This window comes from Musa acuminata, chromosome BXJ1-5, assembly GCF_036884655.1.
Source record: "Musa acuminata AAA Group cultivar baxijiao chromosome BXJ1-5, Cavendish_Baxijiao_AAA, whole genome shotgun sequence".
In the NCBI taxonomy this organism is placed as follows: Eukaryota; Viridiplantae; Streptophyta; class Magnoliopsida; order Zingiberales; family Musaceae; genus Musa; species Musa acuminata.
In genome coordinates, this window is record NC_088331.1 from 14,197,224 (window position 1) to 14,221,999 (window position 24,776).

A 24,776-nucleotide genomic window follows, 5' to 3' on the forward strand; every position below is an offset into this window, starting at 1 on the left:
AATACATATCCTAAATAATCATGGTCATAGGTTACTTGAGAGGGATATCTATCACGCCTTTGGAATACTATCAAATATATTATTATTTTCTATCACAAATCAATCCAGAATCCAAACTAACATTTAAGAACACTAAGAAACATTTAGTCAAATTCACATCTATAAAATCTATGCAGTTTATAATTATGTATCACATCACTCGATAATTCACATTTATGAAAACCTAAGCCAACTTAACAAAATATTAACAACACTTACAAATCCACAAGCTAAACAATTTATACAATCAGAACTCCATCCATTTACCATTGGTTCATATCATTGTAACCTAAACTTAATATTTCGAAATTCCAAATAAGAGAGATCTTCTAACACTTTTACACGATATATCCATTCAAGTTCATCGATAATATTTTATTACATACAAAATATACTTATACAACAATAACATAACAACTAACAAACTTGCCCAAAATTCTGAATAGCTCTCCACTACCTCAGCCTAATTCAAACATCTCAAAGAGTGACAAGTTGACCTGAAAGATTGATAACAATAGAGTAAGCTAAAAACAGCTCAACATGTGACAAAATATATCCATAACGAAAAATGACAGTTTCAAATAAACAAGGTATCACAATGTAAGGTAGAATACAAGAGATTTAAGGATACCATCTCATTAGATACAAAATCGTAAATGTCATTTCAATCAAAACATATTTGGTTTATAACAAATGGAGCATAGAGTAATTGGAGCATATCAATAGCGTCTGAGATGTTCTGGAGCATATCAACGACATATGGAACATTTCAGAGCATAACAATGGCAAATGAAATATTTTGGAGCATATTAATGGTGAATGAAATATTTCGGAGCATATCAATAACGAATGAAACATTTTGAAGCTTATCAATGGCGTATGAAATGTTTCAGAGCATATCAATGACAAATAAAATATTTCAAAACATATCAATGGTATATGAAATATTTCAAAGCATATCAATGGTGTTTGAACATTTTAGAAGTATAAGGAGCATTTCAGAATATATCAATAGCATATGAAATATTTTAGAGCATATCAACGACATATGAACCATTTCGGAGCATATCAAAGAACAAATACGAAACAAAAGCTCAAACATCGTATTTCACATTGCATTCATATCATTCTTATCAAAAACATGTATAGAAACATATAACAAAAGTTCTGGATATCATATCAAACATATAGAAGGTGTAGTGGGACCACAAATAGAATGTGATTCATCCATTTCTGAATGACCACCAGACAGAAGTCTCCCACGTCTAGGACCTCCATCCACTCACATCTAGGTGAAGCTAGAGGGGGCCGACAAAGCATCGTGGGCTCTAAGCATAATCCATTTACCATTTTTGGCAAAGGTCCAGAATATCCCACAAACACCAGAGTACAAAAGGACAATGTAAACAATAAAATTAGCATATATCAGAAGCATGTGCGGAACAAGAAAACATACATGTGCCTTTATAACTCAATATAATGCAACCATAATCTTTCATAAATGCATTCAAATTTGAAAGGAAACAAAGGCAAGAGCATACAAGGATTTTGGCATACATCAGAAGCACATGCGGAACAACAAAACATACATGTGTCCATACGAAACAATGCGATACAACATAAACTTTAGATAATAGGTTTCAAGAATACAAATAATTTAAGGAAAAGAACATACAAGAATTCAAAGCAGTAATATAAAGCTTAATTGAAGAAAGAATGTTAGATAAAATCAATTTTCAAAGGGAATGGAACAAGAACAGGTGAAATCGACTAAAGCTCGATTTTTGGTAGAATCTGAGAGGCATATTGAACAAATGATTCAAACTATCAATTGTGCTCCAATTTACTCAAAAAATATATCATTAAAAAGATATTTCAATCTCCTTTCAAATAAAATAAGCTTTATATGAATTGAAGTTCCCAATAGAGAGTTACAAATAATTTGGTAAATAAAGGTCAGAGAACAAAATATTTGTTTGGCTGAATTTATAGGATCGAATTCAGTAGATAGTTAGGTAGGTATTTATACTCCAAATCTTTTATTCTAGGTATGAAAAGAAAGATCTAGGAATCTAGTTTTCAACAAAGTAAGTTTTGTATAAATTAGAATTCTCAACATGGACTTATAAGCTGTTTAGTGTCAAAAGGTCAAAAGGTATATACTTTATTTTGCAGAATCCATAGGGTCAATCGAAATAGAAGTTTAGGTAGGCAAATCTACTCCAAATTGTTCAAATAAGCTATCAAAAGAAAGGTTTATGAGTCTATATTCTAATTAAATATACTTTGCCTAGATTGGAAATCTATATAGGGATTTATAATTAAAACAAGGTGGAAGGGTCAGAATCTCAAAAGTTTTTCAGATTTACATCTAAACAAGAGATGTATCAATTGCAAGGCTATAGCAATTCAAAGTTTTCATATTCAAAGAGAAAGCAGAGATGGAATTGCAGTAGAAAAGATTCAAACACTTATAATAGGAAGGATTAGAACACTTGTAATAGGAAAGAATAAAACACTTGCAATATGAAAGAATAGAATACTTACAATAGTAAAGATCGAAATACTTGCAATAGGAAAGATCAGAATACTTGCAATAAGAAAGAATAGAATACTTGTAATAGGAAAGATCGAAACATTTACAATAGAAAGAATCAGAACACTTGCAATAGGAAAGATAACACTTATAGGAGAAAAGATCGGGACACTTGCATTTCGAAGGTTTTGATCCAAAGATCCGAAGGTGTAAGCCCAAATTCTTCTTCTATTTTTCCTCCGTGTCCTCTCCCTATTTTGTTTTCTGTACCTATCTTCTTTTTCCCAGTCGTAGCTGTAGCCACAGTAGTAGCCGCAACCACCGTCGTTGTCTTTTCCACTACACTACTTCCTTTCTCCTTTTATCTCATTCCTTCTTTTTCTTTCCCAAAGACAGATGCTGCAGCCACCACCGCTACCGCAACCATGCTACAGCCACAGCCGCAACCGCAGTGACCTTTCCCTCTTCCTCTTCTTCTTTCACCGACGCAGTTGCTGCAGTTGCAGCCGCAGCCTAACCACAGCCGCAACCTCTTCTTCCTCCCCTGTTCTTCTTTCTCTCCTTTTTCTGCAGATGCAGCTACTGCAGTTGCAGCCGCAGCCACGACCGCAGCCAAACCACAACCATAGCCTCCTCTTCCTCCCTTGCTCTTCTTCCTCTCCTTCTTCTCTTCCAGCTGCAGCTGCCATCGCCGCAGCTGCAGCCCCTTCTTCCCCTTCTCTTCTTCCTCTCCTTCCCTTCTTCCTTCCTCTTCCTCTTTCCCTGCCACAGCTGTAGCTGCCACAACTGCACCCGCAGCTCTCCTTCCTCTCTTCTTCCTCACCTTCTTTTCTTCCTCTCCTTCTTCCTCACCTTCTTTTCCTCCTCTCCTTCTTCTCTTCTAGCTGCAGCTGCCATTGCCGCAGCAAGCCCCAGCCTCTTCTTCTCTTCTTCCCTTTTCCTCCTCGACACACAGCGCCTCCTCTCCTTTGTTTCCTCCTACGGGAAACAGAGGTGCCGCAGCCACCTCCTCCCTCCTCTTCTTCTCCTCTTCTCCTCTTCTTCCCTTCTCCTCCCTGACGCCACACACATCCTCTCCTCTGTTTCCTTCTGCGGGAAACAGAGGTGTTGCAGCCTAGCTGCTGCCACCTCTCTCCCCTCTCCCTCTTCCCTCTCTTCTTCTTCTTCTTCTTCTTCTTCTTCTTCTTTTCTTCTCTTTTTCCTCTTCTTCTTCTTCTCTTCTTCTCCTCTTCTCCCCTTTTCCTTCCCGACGCCCCACACCTCCTCGTTGCAACCCTTGCCGCAACCACTCTCCTCTTTTCTTCTTCTTCTTCTTCTTCTCTACTTCTCTTCTTCTCCCTTATGCCCCACCGCTTCTCTGCTCTCTGTTTCGTGAGGCGGTGGGATAAAACCGCCACCCTTTTTTTTTTCTTTTTTTTTTTTCCAACCTAACAGTTTAGTCCTTAAAATTTTCTATATTTACATATAGGTCTTCAAATTTATAAATAGATCCTTCCATGAATGACAAAAATAAGGGTTATTTCAATATCGAGATAACCGGACAAACTAGTATACTATATACTCATCCATATGATGGATGCAGCTAGTCTCATAGCTGCTCGTGTGGGGACACTAGGGATATAGTGCAGGTGCTCATTGGAGAATGAGTTCACTGATTGATTCGCTCACGAAATGCTGGATGGTTAATGATATCTCATTGTTAGATAGTGATTCCGATGTCCTAATGGTGTACTTGGTCCTTAGACTTAAGACACATAAGGATGTCTTGTATGAATACTCTATTCTTTGATACTAGACTTATAGGCCTAGAAGTTTCAAATATAGCACAATCGGTCATCGGAAATGGTAACCAATCTTACGAGGACTATTGAGTGTCGATAGAGGATCATTCACTTTCGGTGTTGTGAGAGAAATATCTCATGTGTTCTTGCTTAGACAAATCTCTAACTAGGGTCATTCGGATTGAGAGAGAAAGAGTTCTCTAAGAGAATCTGATTAGAGCAAGACTCGTGTAGAAACTATATGGGCCCGACAATACCATGCTCGGTATATAGTCTTTGAGATATTAGAAGGATGAGAGACTATAGATATATGATAACTGAGGACAAAAAGGTCTAATAGATTGGATTCCCCTGTATCGTTTGAGGACTACAACGTAGTGGCATAGTACATCCGCAATCGATGAGTCGAGTGAATTATTATGGAGATAATAATTCACTGAGTCATAAGGAGTTCTAACATATATGACTCATGACTAGCTCGATATTGGGCCTAGAGAGTCACACACATATGGTAGGCGTTGTGACGAGTAGAGGTATCGTTTGAGCCCCCAACTTATTGAATATCCAATAAGCCCATGAATTATTGGATCATATAGAGGAGATCCAGTAAGAGTCAGTGAGAGATTATTAAATACAGATCCACTAATCTAATAGGCTTGGGTAGTTGGATCGAGATTCAATACTCAATAGGGCATGATCCATTAGTCTTAAGTTGACAGGAGGCCTCTATAAATAAGAGGGAACCAAAGGCCTATAAACTAGAGCCTATTTTGGTTGTCATATCTAATTCTCCTCTCCCCTTCTCCTCCACAGATAGCAGACTTGGAGATTTGAGAAATATTTTTGTAGCCCTACTATGTGGATAACCGCTAGAGAGGAGGGTGCTTAACCTCCTTCATCCACTTCTATATATCTGCAGGGATTTAGGGATATACGATATCCCTAGGTAAAACACTAACTCACACGTGGATTTAAGTTTCGTAGGTTTTTGTGTACAAATCTTCGCACGACGATGAACACATCTTTGAAAAATTTGGAGATTTTATTTTTTTATGTTCTTTTGCTGTACATGTGATGCCCCCCAAGATTTCCCGAGGATGTTATGGATAATTCTCTAAACTGAGTAGTGGTACTATCAACCATAAATAGCTGTCAAGCGGTGGTACAACCAAAGCCTCTCAGAGGCTTTGTCAAGTAGTGGTACTACCAAAACGATCTAATCTTCGCACGACGATGAACACATCTTTGAAAATCAGGGATTAGATCGTTTTGGCTCCAAATTTGAATCTATTTGGGGCCTATAAAAACTTCACTCATCCCTATTTAGCCAACACAAGAACTAAGAACAAAAACAAGAGAAAACTTTATTGTAATCTTGTGAGAATTCTCCTCCTCTAGTCTAAGTATTGATTTTTGTTTGAGAGAGGAGTGAATGGGGGTGTAAATATTCTCTTCCGAGCCTGTCAAAAGGAGAATAGAGTTGTAAGGGTAGTTAGTCCTTGCTCATTGAAGGAAGACCGTTAATGGATGTCAATGGCCTCGACGGAAGAGGAATCGATAGTGGATGTAGGTCACGCCGACCGAACCACTATAAATTGGTGTGCTTTCTCTCTTCACTACCATTTACTTACTTTACAACTGTTTTACTTTCTCATTACTTTAGTTGCATACTCTTATGAACGTTTTTAAAGTTAAACACTTTTTGATATGGTTTTATCGTACAAAGTTTTGAATTATCGATGTAATTTTACGTATGCACTAATTCACCCCCCTAGTGTCGATTCGATCCTAATAGTTGGTATCAGAGCCAGTTTTTCTTGTTTGGTTTAACACCCAAGAGAAATAGCTTTTTTCGGCTTTCAAGAGGGTCACTATATTATTTACTCTCCTATGTTTAATGGGATAGACTACACTTATTGAAAAACTCGAATGAGAGTTTTCTACTTTCTATGAGTTTTGATTTATGAAATATTGTTGAACTTGGTTTTCAAACACCTTCTAAATCCATGAATGAATGCTAAAGCGATGAACACTTTGCTTTGTATTCTAGATAAAAAAATAAATTTAATCGGGTTTCTATTTGCGAAACTGTGCATGACATTTGGCATACTCTTGAAATCACACACGAAGGCACTAGTAGAGTTAAAGATTCAAAAGTTAATCTTTTGATGCATGATTTTGAATTGTTTCGTATGAAACCAAGCGAAACCATTGAAGATATGTATACTTGTTTTACGGATGTCGTCAATAATTTGAAAGCACTTGGTAAAAGTTTTTCGAATCTTGAACTTATTAATAAAATTTTATGTTTTCTTCCTAAAGGATCCGAAAGTAACCGCAATACGAGAAGCGAAGGAGTTGAATAATTTTCCACTCGAAGAACTTATTGGGTCTTTGATGACTTATAAAATAACTTGTTTTGAACATGATGAACATGAGAACTACCTTCCAAAGAATAGGAAGGATTTGACATTTCGAACAATAGAACACCACTTGAGTGATAACTCAAGTGATGATGATGATGACTTTGAACTTCTCACTATAAAATTTAAAAACTTTATAAAATAATAATTAAATAATAAAAATAAACTTAAAAAAGGATAAAATAATTTGCTAAGAATACAATTGGTCGGAACACTTAAAAAGCGAATGTCCGCAACTAAAGAAGAAAGTGCTCGCACAAAATAAGAAGAAAGTACTTAAAGCGATAATGGAGGATGAAACGAGTACCTCTGAAAACGAGGAGCAAACTAACAAAGATAAAGTGGTGAACTATGCCTTGGTGGCTCTCGACGATGAGGTAAATGACTCACCCGAAACATCTTTATCTTACTATGAAATCACTTGATGTATTTCATGAGTTATTTTTAAATTAGTATATAAAATGCAAAAAAAATAAAAGGGGGATTATGCTTCTCTTTCCAGTGATTTAAAAACAATAATTATGAAAATTGTATGTTTTATGATAAAAAAACAAAATATTAGATTTAAATATAATGCTTTTACACGTAACAAGATTAATCCTATATATGTTTTAAGAAGCAACAATGTGTATTTTTATGATTTCTGTATTGCTTTTCAATTTTAAACGACGATGCATAGCTTTTGTATAGAAGTCAAGAGTATGAAATCAATCACAAAATTTGGAAATAGAAGAACTTTAGCTACTATTAATCTTATATGAATCAATTAATGCTACTTTCAATAAATTTCCCGAATGAAAACAATTTGATTTTGATGATGATTTTAGATTTGACAATTTGTTTACATATTTATCCAAACACTTGATTTATTCGTGTTTACGACATGAGATGTATTTGATATGAATCATTTTATTCTCATATGATTTTATCGTCTAAGAGAAGATTTATCCAAACGAATCTTGATTCTTGACATTAATGATTTGAGATTTATTTTATGTGAATTAAGATCTTTTATTTGATCTCCTATGATTTTATGTGAATCATTCATGAATTGATCTTTCTTGATCCTTCATATTAATATCTTTCATGTCATGATTTTTATATGACTCCTTTGTAATTATGATTTGTATATCTAATTATATAATTGAATCATCGATAAAAAAGGAGGGAGATTAATGAATCTATTTGTGTCTTTTTTATGAATCTCTTGAATATGATTTTAATGATATGATAATTTGAATTTGAATAAGACTTATCTATAACATGATCTTAGATTCTCAGAATTATAACTTGAAATTTTCTTTATTCTCAGAATTATAACATAATCTTGCATTTTATTAAAGAGAATACTTATCCAAATGAATCATAATTTTTATCTTGATCTCTTAGTTTTCAATAACTTACATTTTTCATTTGAATCAAGATTGTTTATTATTATTCTTCTTTCTACTATTCACTAAAAATGAGATTTATTTTAATCATGATCTTTCTCTTGATTTTTTGATATTTGATTCACAACTTGAAAGTTGTCTTATTACACCCTTGTATTTATGTAGTGTATATCTCATCATCAAATTAATTTTTCTTATTATCCTTTATGTGATGATTTGAAATTTGATATAAAGGGAAATGAATTGCACCATTATATTCTTCCATTCTCTTTGACAATAACAAAGGGGGAGAAAAGTTTTATTAGCTTGTACATTGCAAAAGGAAGAAAAATTGCTAACTTGTAATCTTATCTTAAGAAGCAAAACTTGCAAACTTGCACATCTCAAAAGAGAATTACTAGCTTGCACATTTCAAGTAGAAGCAAATATTGCTAACTTTCACAAACTTCTAGTTTGCATATTCTAAAGTGATGATATATGCAATAATGTTTCAAAAACTTAAAATTTACAATGATTTGAAATTATGTCTCAAAATTGCTAGTTACACTTCTCCTTTTTGTTGATGACAAAGGAGGAGAAGATATGATGATGGTGTATAATTTATGATGATAATCATGCATGGGATAATGTACTTGGATATTTTGATTATGCATGATTTTATGTTGTATGCAATGATATGATTAATTAGTTTTTTCAATATTTATGATGCATGCAATAGTGAAATATTTATAATTCAAGTTTCTATCAATATAGCATATTGATAGGAAGAGTTTAGTTAAATTCTGTCATCAATTGGTTGCCACCGTAAAAAAGGGGGAGATTGTTGAATCTCATATTTTGATGATGAAACTAATTGATAAAGTTATGATATAATGTGCATTTAAGTGATGCAGGACTAACTTCGATCAATGAAGATAAATCGATTAAAGTAGTTAAATCAAAAGATGGGCCGAAATAAAATATATCAGAAGATTGGAAGTTAGACTGAAGGAAGGTCGAATTACGGTAAAAAGCTTCTGCCATGAGTTCGGGCATCAGGTCAGAAGGATCAGACATTGTGCCAAGGAGATCGGGTGTTGCGAAAGTCAACATGCCTATTCGGAAATACGTCACAAGAGAGGACGATATGCCAAAGGTTCAAACGAAGTACTGGATGAACCAATGATATGTCAAACAACTTAGTATTCTTGCTTGTAATAATTTATCTAGATCGAAGTAGTTTAGAGGGCTAATTGAGTTGGTTTCGGGTGAAACCATATTAACTCAATTAGAGATCAATTAGGCCTAAAGTAGGGCTATTTTGGGCCAAAAGAAAGGCTAATTCAGTGACCCAAAGCCACATCAGGTGGTGGCACTATCGAAGTTGGCGATGGAATTGCCTAAGGCTCGACCTCTCAGGTGGTTTGGGTGGTGGTACTACAAACCATAAATGACTGTCAAGCGGTGGTACCGCCAAAGCCCAGTCTTGAGGTTTTATCAAGTTGTGGTACCACCTAGTGTCAGACTGACAAGCGATGTTATTATCTAGTACTGGCGATGGTACCACTAGTACCCCGAAAACCTGAGATAAGATTATTCTGACTCCAAATTTGAATCCATTTAGAGTCTATAAAAACCCCACTCATCCCTACTCAGCCAACACAAGAACTGAGAACAAAAACAAGAGAAAACTCGGTTATAACCTTATGAGCATTCTCCTCCTCTAGTCTAAGTGTTGATTTCTATTTAAGAGAGGAGTGAGTGGGGGTGTAAAGGTTATCTCCTAAGCCTGTCAAAAGAAGAATATAGTTGTAAGGGTAGTTAGTCCTCGCCCATTGAAGGAAGACAATTAGTGGATGCCGATGGTCTTGATGGAAGAGGAATCAGTAGTGAATGTAGGTCACGACGACTAAACCACTATAAATTAATATGCTTTCTCTCTTCGCTGTCATTTACTTACTTTGCAACTGCTTTACTTCCTCATTACTTCAACTGCATACTCTTACAGACGTTTTTAAAGTTAAACACGTTTTGATATGGTTTTATTGTACAAAGTTTCGAATTATCAACGTAATTTGATGTACACACTAATTCACCCCCCACTCTCCCCCCCCCCTCTCTAGTGTCTACTCGATCCTAACATAACTAGTATAACTCCTTAAAGTGATCATAGATTTTTGTATGATATCTTTATGATGCAAGCATTAGATTCAAATTTAATTTTAAATCACTTATCACTCAATTGACTAATGCTTAATAAGTTATGTTTTAAACCATCTACTAACAAAATATCTTCAATCAAAACATTTGATTTATTACCAATAATTCCTATTCCAATGTTCTTTTCTTTATTATTGTTGTTTTAGTTAGTGAACTTTAAGAAATATGTTGGATCTCCAATCATATGTCTTCATCCACTATCAAGATATTATAATTTGCTTTTAGCTTTCGATTATAGACATATCTAAGGGTTTGCTTTAAGTACTCATTTAACTTTTGGTCCCTCGTGGTTAGATCTACCTATATTAACTTTTAACATTATGTCATTTATAATTCTTTTAGGAACTTAAACTAATTTATGAGAGCTATACTTTTTAAATAAATATTTATAAGCATAATGATCATATCTACTACAAATATTACATTTAATTTTAGGGAGAACATGTAATATGAGTCCTTTAACAAATATGGTTGGCTTTTGTTGAGTGTTACTACTCACTAAGCCAATTCCTTCCTTTTTATGTATATGACATTTATTAGCAAGAATCATGTTTAATCATTTATTACCAATTTTAATTTTTTTAGTATTTATTGTAATAACATATTTTTCTTTTTGAATGAATATAATTCTTCACATTTAGTGTAAGGTATTAACAAGCATTTGTTATACTTATTTTTTTAATTTATCAAATTCATTAGAGAGAGATGCATGATCCTTTTTTAGCAATTTATATTTCTTATAAACTATTTAAAGTTCATCATATAAATCATGAAATGCATCAAGTAATTCATCATAAGGTAAAGAGATTTCAGGTGAGTTATATACCTTGTCGTCGAAAGCCATCAATACATAGTTTGCCACTTTGTCTTTATTGGTTTTCTCTTCATCTTCTGATATACTTGATTCATCTCATGCTACCTTGAATGCTTTCTTCTTATTTGGCAATTTCTTTTTTAATTATGGATACTTATTTTTAAAGTGTCCTGGCCTTTTACATTCATAACAAATTATTATATCCTTTTTAAGTTCATTTTTATATTCTTATTTTGTAGAATTAGTCTTGGTTTTCTTCATGAACTTTTTTAATTTTTTTTGTAAAAAATTATATGTCATCATCATCACTTAGCTTTTGCTCGAGTAGTCTTCTTTGGCTCTAAGTGCAATATCATTCCTGTCATTTAGAAGGTTATTCTTATGTTCATCATGTGTCTTGTAAATTATTTCATAAGTCATTAATGATCATATATGTTCTTCAAGAGGAAAGTTACTCAAATCTTTTGCTTCTTAAATTACAATTACCTTTAAATCCTAACTTTTTAGAATAGATCTTAAAATTTGGTTAACCAATTCAAAATTAATATAATATTTACCAAGAGCTTTTAAATCATTGATAACATTCGTAAAACGGGTGTATATATCACTAATGATTTTGTTTGGATTCACTAACGGGTGTATATTTTTATCTAAAGCACAAAATAAAATGTTCATACCTTTAGTATTAAAAAAAATGTTTTCTTCACAAAATCATTCAATTCATTCATTGCTTTAGAAGATTTTTAAAAACCAAACTCACAACGTACTATAGATCAAAATCCGTAGAAAACAAGAAAATATACATTTATGTTTTTCAATACGTGTAGTCTGTCCTATTAAACATAGGAAGACGAGTGATAGAGTGACCCTTTTGATTGCCAAAAAAAGTAATTTAATCTCTCTTTGGTGTTAAACCAAATGAGAGAACCATGATATCAATTGTTTGACTCGTAGAGGTACTAAGGGTGGGGGGGGGGGGGGGGGGGGGGTGTCAATTAATGCCTTTCGTAAAATTTCAATTTGAAAATTTATTCGATGAAACTCATATCAGAAATGTGTTTAACTTATAATATAAGTAAAGCTAATAAGCAACTAAAGAAAAATATTATAGTGGTTCGGTCATTGTGACCTATGTCCACTCCTAATTCATATTCCCTCGAGGCTATCGACTTTTACTACCGATTTTCTTTTCAATTGGTGAAGATCAACTACCCTTATTACAATCCTTTCTCATGAAGATCAACTACCTTTATTACAATCCTTTCTCATTTTCATAGGCTCGAGAGAGAATCTTCGTATCTCTATTTTACAACAATACCTCACTTCTCCCTTAGAAAGACTTCTAAACTCAAGGAGGAAAATACTCAATATTTTAAGAGAGTTTACACACTTAAAATCATATGTTTTTTTATACTATTGCATGCAAGCATGAGAGGGATATTTATAGGCCTCAAATATCTTCAGAAATGAAGCCAAAAATTTAAATCCCTATATTTTCAAGGTACTCGCGATACCATCACTTACCACCCTATGCACTAGCGGTACCATTGCTTGCCTAAGCGATACCATCGCTAGTTTGAGCAATACCACCACATGACGCTAGACGGTACCATCGCTGACCCTGATAATACCACTGTTAGTTTTTTTTTGGAAAAGTATATTTTGTACTTTCTAACTCACAAGCAGTTCTACCGCTTGGGCCAACCTTAGGTCATTGAATTAGCCTTCAAATAAACCAAATTCAGTCCTAGGCCCAATGGGCCCTTAATTAAACTAGTATGGTTACACCCAAAACCAACTCAATTAAATTTTAAACTACTTCGATCAAGATATAAATGATTATAATCATGAATCCTATATTGTCCGACATATCATAATTCATCCGACACTTTGTCCGAACTTCTAACTTGTCGTTCTTTCCTGCGATATATTGCCCGAACCATTAACATATTGATCTCATGTAACATTCGATCTTGGCGCGATGGCCGATACTTTCGACCCGATGCCCGATCTCTAACATGATCCACTCCGGCCCAACGTTTGATTCTCCAGCTTCAATCGATTTATCTTTCTATAGTCGAAGTTACTCATGTGTCACTTTTTTCAAATACTCATTAGATCATAAACTCATCAATTGATTTCATCATCAAAATTTAAAATTTAATAATTTTAAGGTTAAAGTGAACGAAGACTAGATCATACCTTAAACATTCCTGCCTGTGAGAGCCTTTTCGGTTAGAATCCATTTGATGTGTCAAATAAGATGATTTTAAAATTCTTTTTATCTCTTTTTGGTAACTGAGATACCATATGTGGAGCCCCGATTGGTGATGAATATTATCTGTGTCGACAAGTAAATAATAAAAAATATAATAATATATTATTTATATAAAGTTATTATAACTCCCTAATCTTTTTTTTTTGTTTCAAAATTATAACCCAACCCTATCTCAGAAACTCAATTAGATTGAGTGGCATCAAATTGTTTCATTACTAGTGACTCAGTTCCTCTATACGTGTATAAACAACACACATTCAAGATAGGTCTTGAAATCACCTATATATAAATTTAAATTTATGACTATTTTTTCATGTGTTCCCTCTTAATCTTACTTACAGTAGCTTTTTCTCCAGCATTTATTTGATTAAAATAATTTAAATATAATTTTGATGTGATAAATTTTGGTTGTCAATATGATGGAATGAAATTAAACCGAACTCTTTTTCTAAGTATTATAGTATTTTTAAGAGGAAAAATAAGTTGATGAGATGTGGTCTACGAGTCGTGGCTCAGCTTTTGTATCATATTTATATTGTGACAAGTCATTTTAAGTTTCCAACGAGGAAGAATACTTCAAGATTTACTCCAAGATTTTGAAAATAATACATGTGTAAAGTAGCATTGTGTCTATTCGAAAAAAGACAATGTATAGTGAAAATCATTGACTAGAGAGATGGAATGAAAAGATGAGAATTTATGTCTCTCTTTACATAATCTAATCTCCTTTTAATGTCATTATATATCCTAACACATGTTAATAAAGAGACTTCCCTTTAAAATCCAACAATACCCCAAAAAAAAAAGATCATATCAATTTTATCACATCGTGTATAATATTTATTATAAAATTAACACAATTTATGAATTGCAAAATGTATTGTTTCTGTCTGGCTCTCTCTCCTTCCGCTGAATAAAGTTAAATGAAATTGATATCATAGTATAATAATTATTTCGCTATTAACTGATTCTACAAAAAACCTACTATAAAATGAGTAAAAGACATGCGGTCAATAGTCCCTTTAAAGACACAAATGACCAGCAAAAATTACAAGGAAGTATTATTATAACAGTTCACGAGATTAAGACAACCAAACAGCTTTAACTATATTCGTAATCGTATTATTGATTATTATTATGACAAATAAAAAAAAGTTTGAATTAAAATACTAATGGCCGTTATTTTTACAAGTAAAAAAAAGTATAAATTAAGTTTGATATATATTTTCTTAATGCAAGCACCAAAGATATTTGCAACATAGTATGTCAAAATGTTGAACAAAATGGAGAGCATTTTAATCATGATAATGGGGCATAATGTAATGCAACATGTCCTCGATTTAATCAATTTTACGAGAGATTCAAAATTACACTGAATTGTTGTAATGGATTATGACGAAATATCGATTTCTTATCGACCAAATTGAATTTAAAGTGAGACACTGTCCCAATATGCATTATTTTTCTTGTGTATTGTGATAATTAATTTAATAATAAATATAATAGTAACCCTCACTGTGTACTCGTTTGCGTTTCGCATGCACCTGCGATGCAGATACCAATACCGGAGGAGCGTCGACCGTTCCTTCGAGCCTACGAAGGATACCATCGATCGAGAAATCAAATGTGGAAAGAAGCCCTGTTGTTCCCTCGCTTCCTCCCAATTCTTAGAGACTCCTGTCAGATTCTCCTGGGGTGATCGAGGAGGGCTGCTCGCAGGCGGTTTATATTTGGGCATTTGAGCTTCCTAGCCATCACCCCCTTTTATTGGGCTGGTCGATTAGGATTGAGGGCAAAAGAGGTAACTCACTTAAGGCAGCCCCTAGGGCTAGGGTTTGAAGCCCTATATAAGTATGTAACCTCCATCTCTTTGGGAATAAGATCTATATACAATTTCTGTCATTTGACCGACTTCTAGGAGGGAGGAACTCTTATAGTGTTCCAAGGGTTAATCTCCTCAAAGATCAATCTATATAGAATTCCTTTGGGGTTCTATTATCTGGTATCAAAGTAGCGATCTTACTGCTTTTATTGCCACGCCTGTCGCCCACCACTAGCCAAACAATTCCCACAATTGCTCTTGACGTCGCCATCTCCACTGTCATCTTCTACCATAGATTAAATATTATCGTCATCTCCAATTGCATCAGAGATATGGTATTCTCCTATCACCAATACTTTTTGCTGCTGTAATTTTTCATTAAAAATACCAAGAGAAAGTCTTTTTATCTATCCCGTGCTGTGAATTCCTTTCGTCGTAAAAGTTATCATCTTTGCGAATGAAGGATTGTTACAGAAAATCTCAATCGCATATTGTTGCCTTTAAATCGTTCTATTTGCTATCCTTTTTGAATAAAATTTCTTATACGCTTCATAGATCGTCTTGGCTTCCATTTGAGATTGATCTATTAAGGAATTCATCTCTAAAACATTCTTGTGTTGCTGCAAATTTTCATCGCAAATGTTGAAATTTTTCGACGAGAATTCTACTATCACAACTTGCACCAATTTCCTTATTGTTAAACCATTGAAATCTTATTGATCGAATTTGTCATCATTGTTGTTATCTAAACCAAGATTTTGCTGTCAAATTCCCTCCTCAAATCTCTCAAATTTTGCTGGAAATTTCATCATGAAACTGAATTTTTCAACGAGAATTCTGCTATCACAACTTGCACCGATTTCCTAGCTGTTATACTGCCGAAATCTTATTGATCAAATTTGTCATCATTACTGTTATCTAAACCAAGATTTTGCTATCAAAATCCCTCCTCAAATCTCTTAGTTTTTGCTAAAAATTTTATCGTGAAACCGCTGTTTCTTCGACGACAATTTTGCTCTTACAAAACAGTCACAAAACAAGCCGAAGCCACAACCGCTTCTCTCAATCAATACATGCCTTTAACCCGATAACAAAAGAGAGATCTTAACATTATAGATTTGGAGGCATATGCTATGACATCTGAGGAGGCAATCAATGTTAAATTTGAAGCCTTCGAGATGCGAATGGAGGATAAGATTCAGACTCTCTTTATCGAACTCAATTTAAGCCGACCACCGAGCCCGAAGAAATCAAATCAATGAGAGAGCTCTGACCGAAGAGATGACTTCCAAGAGAGGAAAGGTTCTATGATGGATCCCTACTATTCACACATGAGGGTGGACTTCCTTAGATGGGTAGAAGGAGATCTGATTGGTTGGATCTCGCATGCGGAGCGATATTTTCGGTACCACAAAACCACGGACGCATCTATGGTAGAAATTATGGCTATATATCTTGAACGGGATGCCATACAGTGGTTTGACTGGTTTGAACACACTCGTGGAGTCCTTTCATAGCGACATATCAAAGGACTGCTGATCCGTTTCGGACTAACTGATTACGAGAACATTGACGGACAACTAGCAAAGATCTGACAAACCTCCACCATTCATGAGTACCAAACCATGTTTGAAAGGTTATCTAATCAAACTCATGATTAGTTTAAAAAATAGCTATTGGGGATCTTCATTGAGGCTTGAAATCGGAGATCCGGGGAGAAGTTAAAGCATGACAACCGTACACGCTTATGACAACCATCTCTTTTGCACGACTTCAAAATGAGTGATTGAACAATGAAGCCCGGAGAACTAGGGTCACTCCCCGACCAGCAATATCGAAGCCCTCAACCCCCCTATTATTAGCCGAGCCCCTGCACCAAAAAGGTTGACAAGAGAAGAGCTTCGGGAGCGATCTGCGAAGGGGTTATGTTGGAATTGCGATGAGCCATGGAGCCGCGAGCATCACTATAAAAAAGGGAGACTTCTTGTGATTGAACCAAGAGAAGAAGAGGCCATTGAACATCCAGAAGAGAGCCTTGAACATGAAGAAGAAGATGCGGAAGAAGAGCCACAATCGATCGACTTTATGGTACACGCGCTAGCCGACTACTCAAACCCGCGAACGATGAAAGTTGGAGGCCTTCTCAAACAACTACCGATCACTATTCTCATCGACACGGGTAGCACTAATAACTTCCTAAATGGTAAGGTTGGTGCTCGGATGGTGCTCCACATCGAATGTTGCAGTAGGTTCGACGCAAAGGTCACCGACGACAGAATCCTAAAGTGTGACCAAAGATGCCCATAGGTGAAACTATTACTACAAGACCAAGAAATTATCATCAACTTCTTCCTCCTACCAATCGATGATTATGAGGCTATGCTTGGCATAGAATGACTGACGATGCTATGTGACATCTCTTAAAACTTTTTCAAATTAATTATGAAATTCTACTATAAAGGCAAACAGATCATCCTACGCGAGAAGCGCGGAAACAATGTAACCACCGTTTCAACCCAACGAATAGAGAAAGTTTTATACAAGGTAAATGGTGGTTTTTTGATGCATCTCCAGTAGTCACCAGAGGGGAAGAAAATAGAAATTGAAGATCAAATCTTGCTTAATTGCTTGTTGAATTTGCCGACATTTTTGTTGAACTGCACGGTCTTCCTCTTACTCGGTAACATGACCATCAGATTCCAATTCTTCTAGGCAAATCACTAGTGAACACTCGGCTGTACCATTATCCTCACCTCCATAAGGATGAAATTGAAAAGAGAGATGCTTGAGACGGGGGTGATTCGACCAAGTTGCAGCCCCTATTCCTCACCAGTGCTACTTGTACGCAAGAAGGATGAAACTTGGTAGATGTGCATCGACTACCGAGCTTTAAATTGCATCACCATTAAGGATAAGTACTCAATTCCAGTGGTGGATAAACTTTTTGATGAGTTAAAAGTGCTAGTCATAGGTGCCCAGCAAGCCAATCACGTGAGTGATGGCACGTGTGACTTGATACAGAATCTTTTTGCTTATTATATTTTGGCGTATATCACTTTATAACTATTATATATATGCATATATATATATTATGATGTCCTTGTATTTGTGCAATGGGAATCAGATCGTGATGAGATCATGATAATGTGATCGATTCACCTTTAAACACATATCCTAAATAATCCCGGTCATAGGTTACTCGAGAGGGATATCGTGATAACCGGACAGACTGGTATGCTGTATACTCGTCCATATGATGGATGCAGCTGGTCTCATAGCTGCTCGTATAGGGACACTAAGGATACAGTACATGTTCTCATTGGAGAATGAGTTTACTGATTGATCCGCTTATAGAATGCTGGATGGTTGATGATGCCTTATTGTTAGACAGCGATTCCGTCGTCCTAGTGGTATATCCGGTCCTTAGACTTGAGACACCAAGGATGTCCTGTATGAGTGCTCCACTCTTTGATACCAGACTTATAGGTTTGGCTGTCCCAAATCTAGTATAGCTGGTCATTGGGAGTGGTAGTTGACCTTACGAGGGCTATTGAGTGTCGATAGAGGATCATCCACTCTCGGCGTCATGAGAGGAATATCCCATATATTCTTGCTCCGACAAATCCCTGGCCAGAGTCATTCGGGTTGAGAGAGAAAGAGTTCTCCGAGAGAATCCGATTAGAGCGAGACTCGAGTAGAAACCGTATGGGTCTGACAACACCATGCTCGATATACGGTCTTTGGGATATTAGATGGATGAGGGACTATAGGTACATGATAATTGAGGACAGACATGTCCAATGGATTGAATTCCCCTATATCATCTGGGGACTACGGCGTAGTGGCCTAGTACGTTCGTAGTTGATGAGTCAAGTGAATTATTACAAAGATAATAATTCACTGAGTTAGAAGGAGTTCTGACAGGTATGACTCACGGCCAGCTCGATATTGGGCCTAGAGGGTCACACACATATGGTAGACATTGCGATGAGTAGAGGTTCGGATATGAGATATCCGACGGAGCCCTTGTCTTATTGGATACAGATCCAATACCCACTAGGGGAGGACCCATTAGGGTTTGACAGGGGACCTCTATAAATAGGAGGGATTCAGAGCCTCATAAACTAGAGTCTTTTCTTGCCTCTCCTATTCTCCTCTCCCTCTCCACCTAAGAGCAGGCCTGGAGTTTCGAGGAGCGTCGTCGCAGCCCTACTGTGTGGATCACTGCTAGAGAGGAGGACGCTTGACCTCCTTCACCCTCTCCTAAGGATCTGCAAGGAAACATGGATATACGATCTCCCTAGGTAACACAATCTATTCTATACGCAGTTTTAAGTTTCGTGGATTTTGCGTACCAATCTTCGCACGACGACAAACATCTCTTTGGGAATCGGGGATTTTGTTTTCTTGTTCTTCCGCTGCGCATGTGATGTCGCCCCAAGATTTCCCAACAAAAAGGAACTCGAGTCTTTACGAAGTTGTACCTCCGATCCAGTTACCACTAAATTCGGGTATATGAAGACGACATTCCAAAAACTGCATTTCGCACACATAACGACCATTATGAATTCTTGGTAATGCCTTTTGGACTCACTAATGCTCCTTCAACCTTCCAAAGTCTCATGAATGATATTTTTTGGAGCTTTCTTCATAAATTTATGATGGTATTTTTTGATGATATTCTCGTTTACAACCCTTCTCTTGAGAATCACTTTCAGCACTTGTGGATTGTTTTGACAATCCTTTGGGATAATATTTTTTTTGTTAAACAACCAAAGTGTAGCTTTCTCTAGCAAAAAGTATAATACCTTGGGCACATAATATCAAGAGAAGGAGTGACGGTAGACCCAATAAAAATTGAAGCAATGTAGGGTTGGCCGAAACCTACAAACGTGAAATTACTATGGGGGTTCCTTGGACTAACGGACTACTACCAAAAATTTGTGAAGGACTATGGGAAGATCAGTGCACCCCTCACTTCTCTATAAAAAAAAGATGTCTTCCAATGGTCGGGCAAAGCCTTTGTTGCCTTCGATAAACTTAAGGCAGCCATGATGATGATGCCGGTGCTAGCGCTACCAGATTTCAGCTGACCATTCATCATTGAGGCCGACGCATCTAGAGTCGGAATTGGAGCCATTCTCATGCAAGATGGTTGACCACTCGCATACACCAGCAAGGCGTTATCTCCCTCCCATCAAAAAATGTCAATATATGATAAGGAGATGCTCGCCATTGTGCACGCAGTAATAAGGTGGAGACATTACCTGATTGGCTAACGATTTCAAATTAAAACCGACTATAAAAGCCTCAAATACTTTTTGGAGCAGAAGATATCATCCCCTGAGCAGCAAAAATGGGTAACCAACTTCTGGGATTTAATTATGAAATTATTTACAAAAAAGGGAAAGAAAATGTTGTTGCAAATGCACTCTCATGGCTACTTAAGCAAGCTAAAATTTCAGCCATCTCCCTTCCTACCACCGGCTTCCTCGAGGACATTAGGGAGGAATGGAAAAATGATCCAAAGATCAGCAACATCATAAAAAAATTAGAGGATCCAAGCGTAATAACCCACTACAATTGGGATTCGAGAGATCTATGCTATAAAGGTTACATTGTACTTATACCCGACTCCCCTTACATCAAAATCATCTTGCACAAAATGCACTCCACACCTTCCGTAGGGCACTCCGGATTTATGAGAACCTACAAAAGAGTGTAGCAAAAATTTTATTGAAGAGGGATGAAAAAAATTATTTCTGAATATGTGGCACAATGTAATGTATGTCAACAGCAAAATGGTGAAATAGTGACGAGTCTAGGAAAGCTACAACCACTACCCATATCGGACTCGATGTGGATTGACATCTCCATGGACTTCATCGAAGGGCTACCATATTCTAAAGGTAAAATCACAATCCTTGTGGTGGTTGATCAATTTATGAAATATGCTTATTTTTGTGCTATGCGAAATCCCTACACTGTTGCTAGCATTACTCAGATTTTCATAGAAAATATTGTTAAACTGTATGGGATGCCAAGGTCCATTGTAAGTGATCATGACAGGATCTTCACTAGTAAATTTTGGACCGAGTTATTTCAATTATAGGGCATCAAACTTAATATGAGCATAACATATCATCCACAAACTAATGGTCAAACAAAGGTGGTGAACGGGTGTTTGGAGATGTACCTTCGGTGTTTTGCTAGTGATTGGCCAAAGGAATAGGCAAAATGGCTACCCTGAACCGAATGATGGTATAATACTGTATATCATTCATCTACAAAATATGTCCCATATGAAGCACTATATGGTCGGTCGGCCCTTGTGATTCCAAAGTATGTAATTGACTTGGCCAAGGTAGATCAGGTCGACCAAGATTTAATTGATAGGGACAAACTCCTATAACTGCTAAAGGATAATCTCTCTATCGCTCAAGCTAAAATGAAGCAGCAAGCCGACACACGACGAAGCGAAAGAAAATTTTTAGTAGGAGATTGGGTTTATCTTCGCCTACAACCATACAAACAACTCTCCATCAACACACAAGCCTCCATGAAGCTAACCCCACATTTTTATGAGCCCTATTAGATCACAGAGCATATTGGAGCCGTGGCGTACAGACTTAAATTGTCTGAGGATGCCAAAATTCACCTAGTCTTCCATGTGTCATGCTTGAAGCCCAAGTTAGGAGAGCACGAGTCACCCTAGATCCAATTGCCCAATACTATTGATAATGGAGATATTCAAGTCCAACCACAAGTCATCCTCGACCACAGAATCGTGATGCGTTGTTGACATCCCTCTATTGAAGTACTAGTGTATTAGAATAATTTATCACTCAAAGATGCTACATGAAAATCATATGAGGAGATGAAGACCCGATTCCCTAAGTTCATAAAACCTCAACCTTGAGGACAAGATTGATTTGGAGAGGACAAGCTTGATATGACCCTAGTAGGATTGGCTTATACTCAACCAAGAAGCAGCTAATAAAGTCATGCGAGATTATAATAAACCCCACCTAGTCGCCTCTATTCTATAAAGAAGAGTGGCTAAGGTTTATATTTGGGTATTTGAGCTTCCTAACCACCGCCCCCTTTTACTAGGCTAGTCGGTTAGGGTTAAGGGCAAAAAGGATAACTCACTTAGGAAGTAGCCCCCCTAGGACTAGGGTTTGACGCCCTATATAAGTATATAGCCTCCATCTCTTTGGGAATAAGATCTATTTACAATTATAGTCATTTGGTCGACTTCTAGGAGGGAGGAACCCCTATAACGTTCCAAGAGTTGATCCGCTTCAAAGATGTGGGGTTCTATCACCTACTTATGCACATACGTTGATATTGCTTGTTTCTGGGGTTCTATCACCTACGCACGTACAAGAAAACATTGATTCCTTCTTGAATGGTGAAGACATGCGCCATCGAAGGGTTATCCATTTGAAACAAAATTACAATGTTATAACTGCGGATCTATAACTTCTATGAAGTTCACCTCATCATAAGTAAATGGAATGGATGTACCAGAAAAAACACAATAATGCACATATGAGTGCTACTCGTTTCTCTTCCTCTTGTACTGATAAAAATTCACAGAAATATGGAGAAAATGGTAGGTTTTGAGGGAATCATTATAATGAAATATTCTGCAGGAGAAACCTTGGAAGGCCTATTTTCTGTCCTGTTATCTTGACATCGTCTTGCACTTGTTTCCTATACTCTCCGAAGGTGAAATCCTTGTAGATGGAGGGTTTCTTGCAGCTCCCAATGGTGGATTCATATGATGGGCACAGAAAGTAAGCTATAGAATACCTGTCCCTCTTCGAGTTGATCAAAACTTTGTGCTCCACGCTTTTGTAGACATCATTGCTCCATGCCTACACACAGTCATTGAATTCGAAGTCGGTAAAATTCATGTCGTAAAACGTTTATATTCAGAAGATATCATGACGAAGAACAAAATCCTTTTCATGGCTTATAGTAATGCATCCGTAATAGACCTCCTGATGCAAGCCTTTCAACCTGTTCATTCAGGTTGAAAGGCAAAGTATTAAGATCAAGTTTGGCATTTGTATGATTAAGATCAAGTGGAAGTAGACGTCAGCTAATTCAAAATGTCAAACTTGAACAGTAAGAAAAGGTAGCGGACACTACACTCTGAGTCAACTAGGACTGACAGGTTGATACCTGGAAAAGGTCTCCAATGTTGACAATAAGCGCATCCGGATTTGGTTTTACAGCAACCCACTTGGAATCCTTCATCAGCTGCAGTCCCCCAACTTGATCTTGATAGAGGATTGTGAGGAAGTCACTGTCAGTGTGAGGCATCAACCCAAAGATCTCAGCGGAGAAAGGGCATGGCGGATAATGATTCAGGCGGAGAAAGCATGTGCTTTTGTTGCAGCTCTCCGGGAATCCCCGACTGTCGTAGCCCAAACTCTCTGCTAACGCTCCAGCTAGTGTAGTTGCGAGCTCAGACATTGCTGCAGCAAGCTTCTCCATGGCATCCCTGCATTGCCAAGAGTCGAAGAGTGGGAGAAGAACTAGGAGAAACATTGAATGGGTATTTTGGACATTTTAATGAGTTTGAAGCCGAACAGTTGTTAAGGTGCATCTCTCAAAGAATGTCGTAAGAGGCTAATGGCAAAGTACCTCAGAGAACTGAATTCCCCATAGCAACTTCCCTTCTCTGAGATCTTTGCAAGAGGAACATGGAAGGCTTCTGACCAAGAGAACTGATGAAGAGATGTGGCTGCCGGAGTTCCCCACCTGTAAGAGTCATTGAGGAGCCTTGAACGTGCCTTCTTCTCGAATGGCAACGCAAACAACTTGATTTGCTCCCTCCACATCTCTTCAAGGAGCTCCCGACTGATCCCATGGTTCAACACCTGGAAGAAACCCCACTCCGTGGACGCTTTAGCAATGGCTTCCACACGCGCATGCCTCTCCTCTTCATTGCAGCTCCTCAGACCCCTCAAGTCAATCATCGGAAGCTCGCATTCTGCAATCACTTCACAGTCTTGATCATGCTGGCGCAGCTCAGCTTGCGTAGACTTGTAAGACAGTTCCTGGTAGCTATCAGCCAAAGGTGGATCACAGACACAGTCTCGGGCTTTCATGGCTTTTGTTGATGGGAGAAGTATCTGATGAGTGGGTTTCACTGGGTTTCTCCTTGTATCGACACAGTCGCTTTATATAGGTGTCAAAGGCAGGCCTTGGAGCTGAGGTCTGAGTGGAAGAAACTCTTTCGGAAAAGGCAGCCGCAAGAGAGAGACAACAATATGAAGCCCAGGGCCTTGACACTTGGCAAAACTAGAGCATGCTAGTGGTGCAGGCTTCCTTGCGAATCTTACACTTCAACTACTTTGTTGACTGTGAAGAGAGAGAAGCAAGCGTGCATGAATGCTTTTTCCAAGGCGTGTAAGATACTACTAGTGGGTCTTATTTTTCTCGAATCCAGTGGGGCTTAGTCGGATTTGGTAGTAGT

The 24,776-nt window shown here is 36.9% G+C and overlaps 1 protein-coding gene across 2 annotated transcripts; it reads right to left on the reverse strand.

Annotated features, from left to right (window-relative positions):
• Positions 1–22,810: 22,810 nt before the first annotated feature.
• On the reverse strand, positions 22,811–24,479 carry LOC135674996 (gibberellin 2-beta-dioxygenase 6-like). Of its 2 annotated transcripts, none has more exons than XM_065185261.1 (3): positions 23,942–24,471; positions 23,477–23,798; positions 22,811–23,166 (listed from the first exon to the last, which is right to left on the reverse strand). In XM_065185261.1, the coding sequence occupies exons 1-3, from the start codon at positions 24,406–24,408 to the stop codon at positions 22,921–22,923; spliced, it is 1,035 nt and encodes a 344-aa protein (XP_065041333.1). In that variant the 5' UTR covers positions 24,409–24,471; the 3' UTR covers positions 22,811–22,920. The 2 variants fall into 2 exon arrangements, with proteins under 2 accessions (XP_065041333.1, XP_065041334.1); XM_065185262.1 differs by lacking the exon at positions 22,811–23,166 and adding an exon at positions 23,173–23,311 and having other exon boundaries at positions 23,942–24,479.
• Positions 24,480–24,776: the final 297 nt, after the last annotated feature.

Bases quoted from the DNA above. Each gene is read 5' to 3' on its own strand.
- LOC135674996 (XM_065185261.1), bottom strand. From the start codon at position 24,408: ATGAAAGCCCGAGACTGTGTCTGTGATCCACCTTTGGCTGATAGCTAC. The intron at 23,799-23,941 runs GTACTTTGCCAT...TTGGCAATGCAG, and splicing joins GGGGAATTCAGTTCTCTGAG to GGATGCCATGGAGAAGCTTG. The intron at 23,167-23,476 runs GTATCAACCTGT...GACTGTGTGTAG, and splicing joins ACATTGGAGACCTTTTCCAG to GCATGGAGCAATGATGTCTA.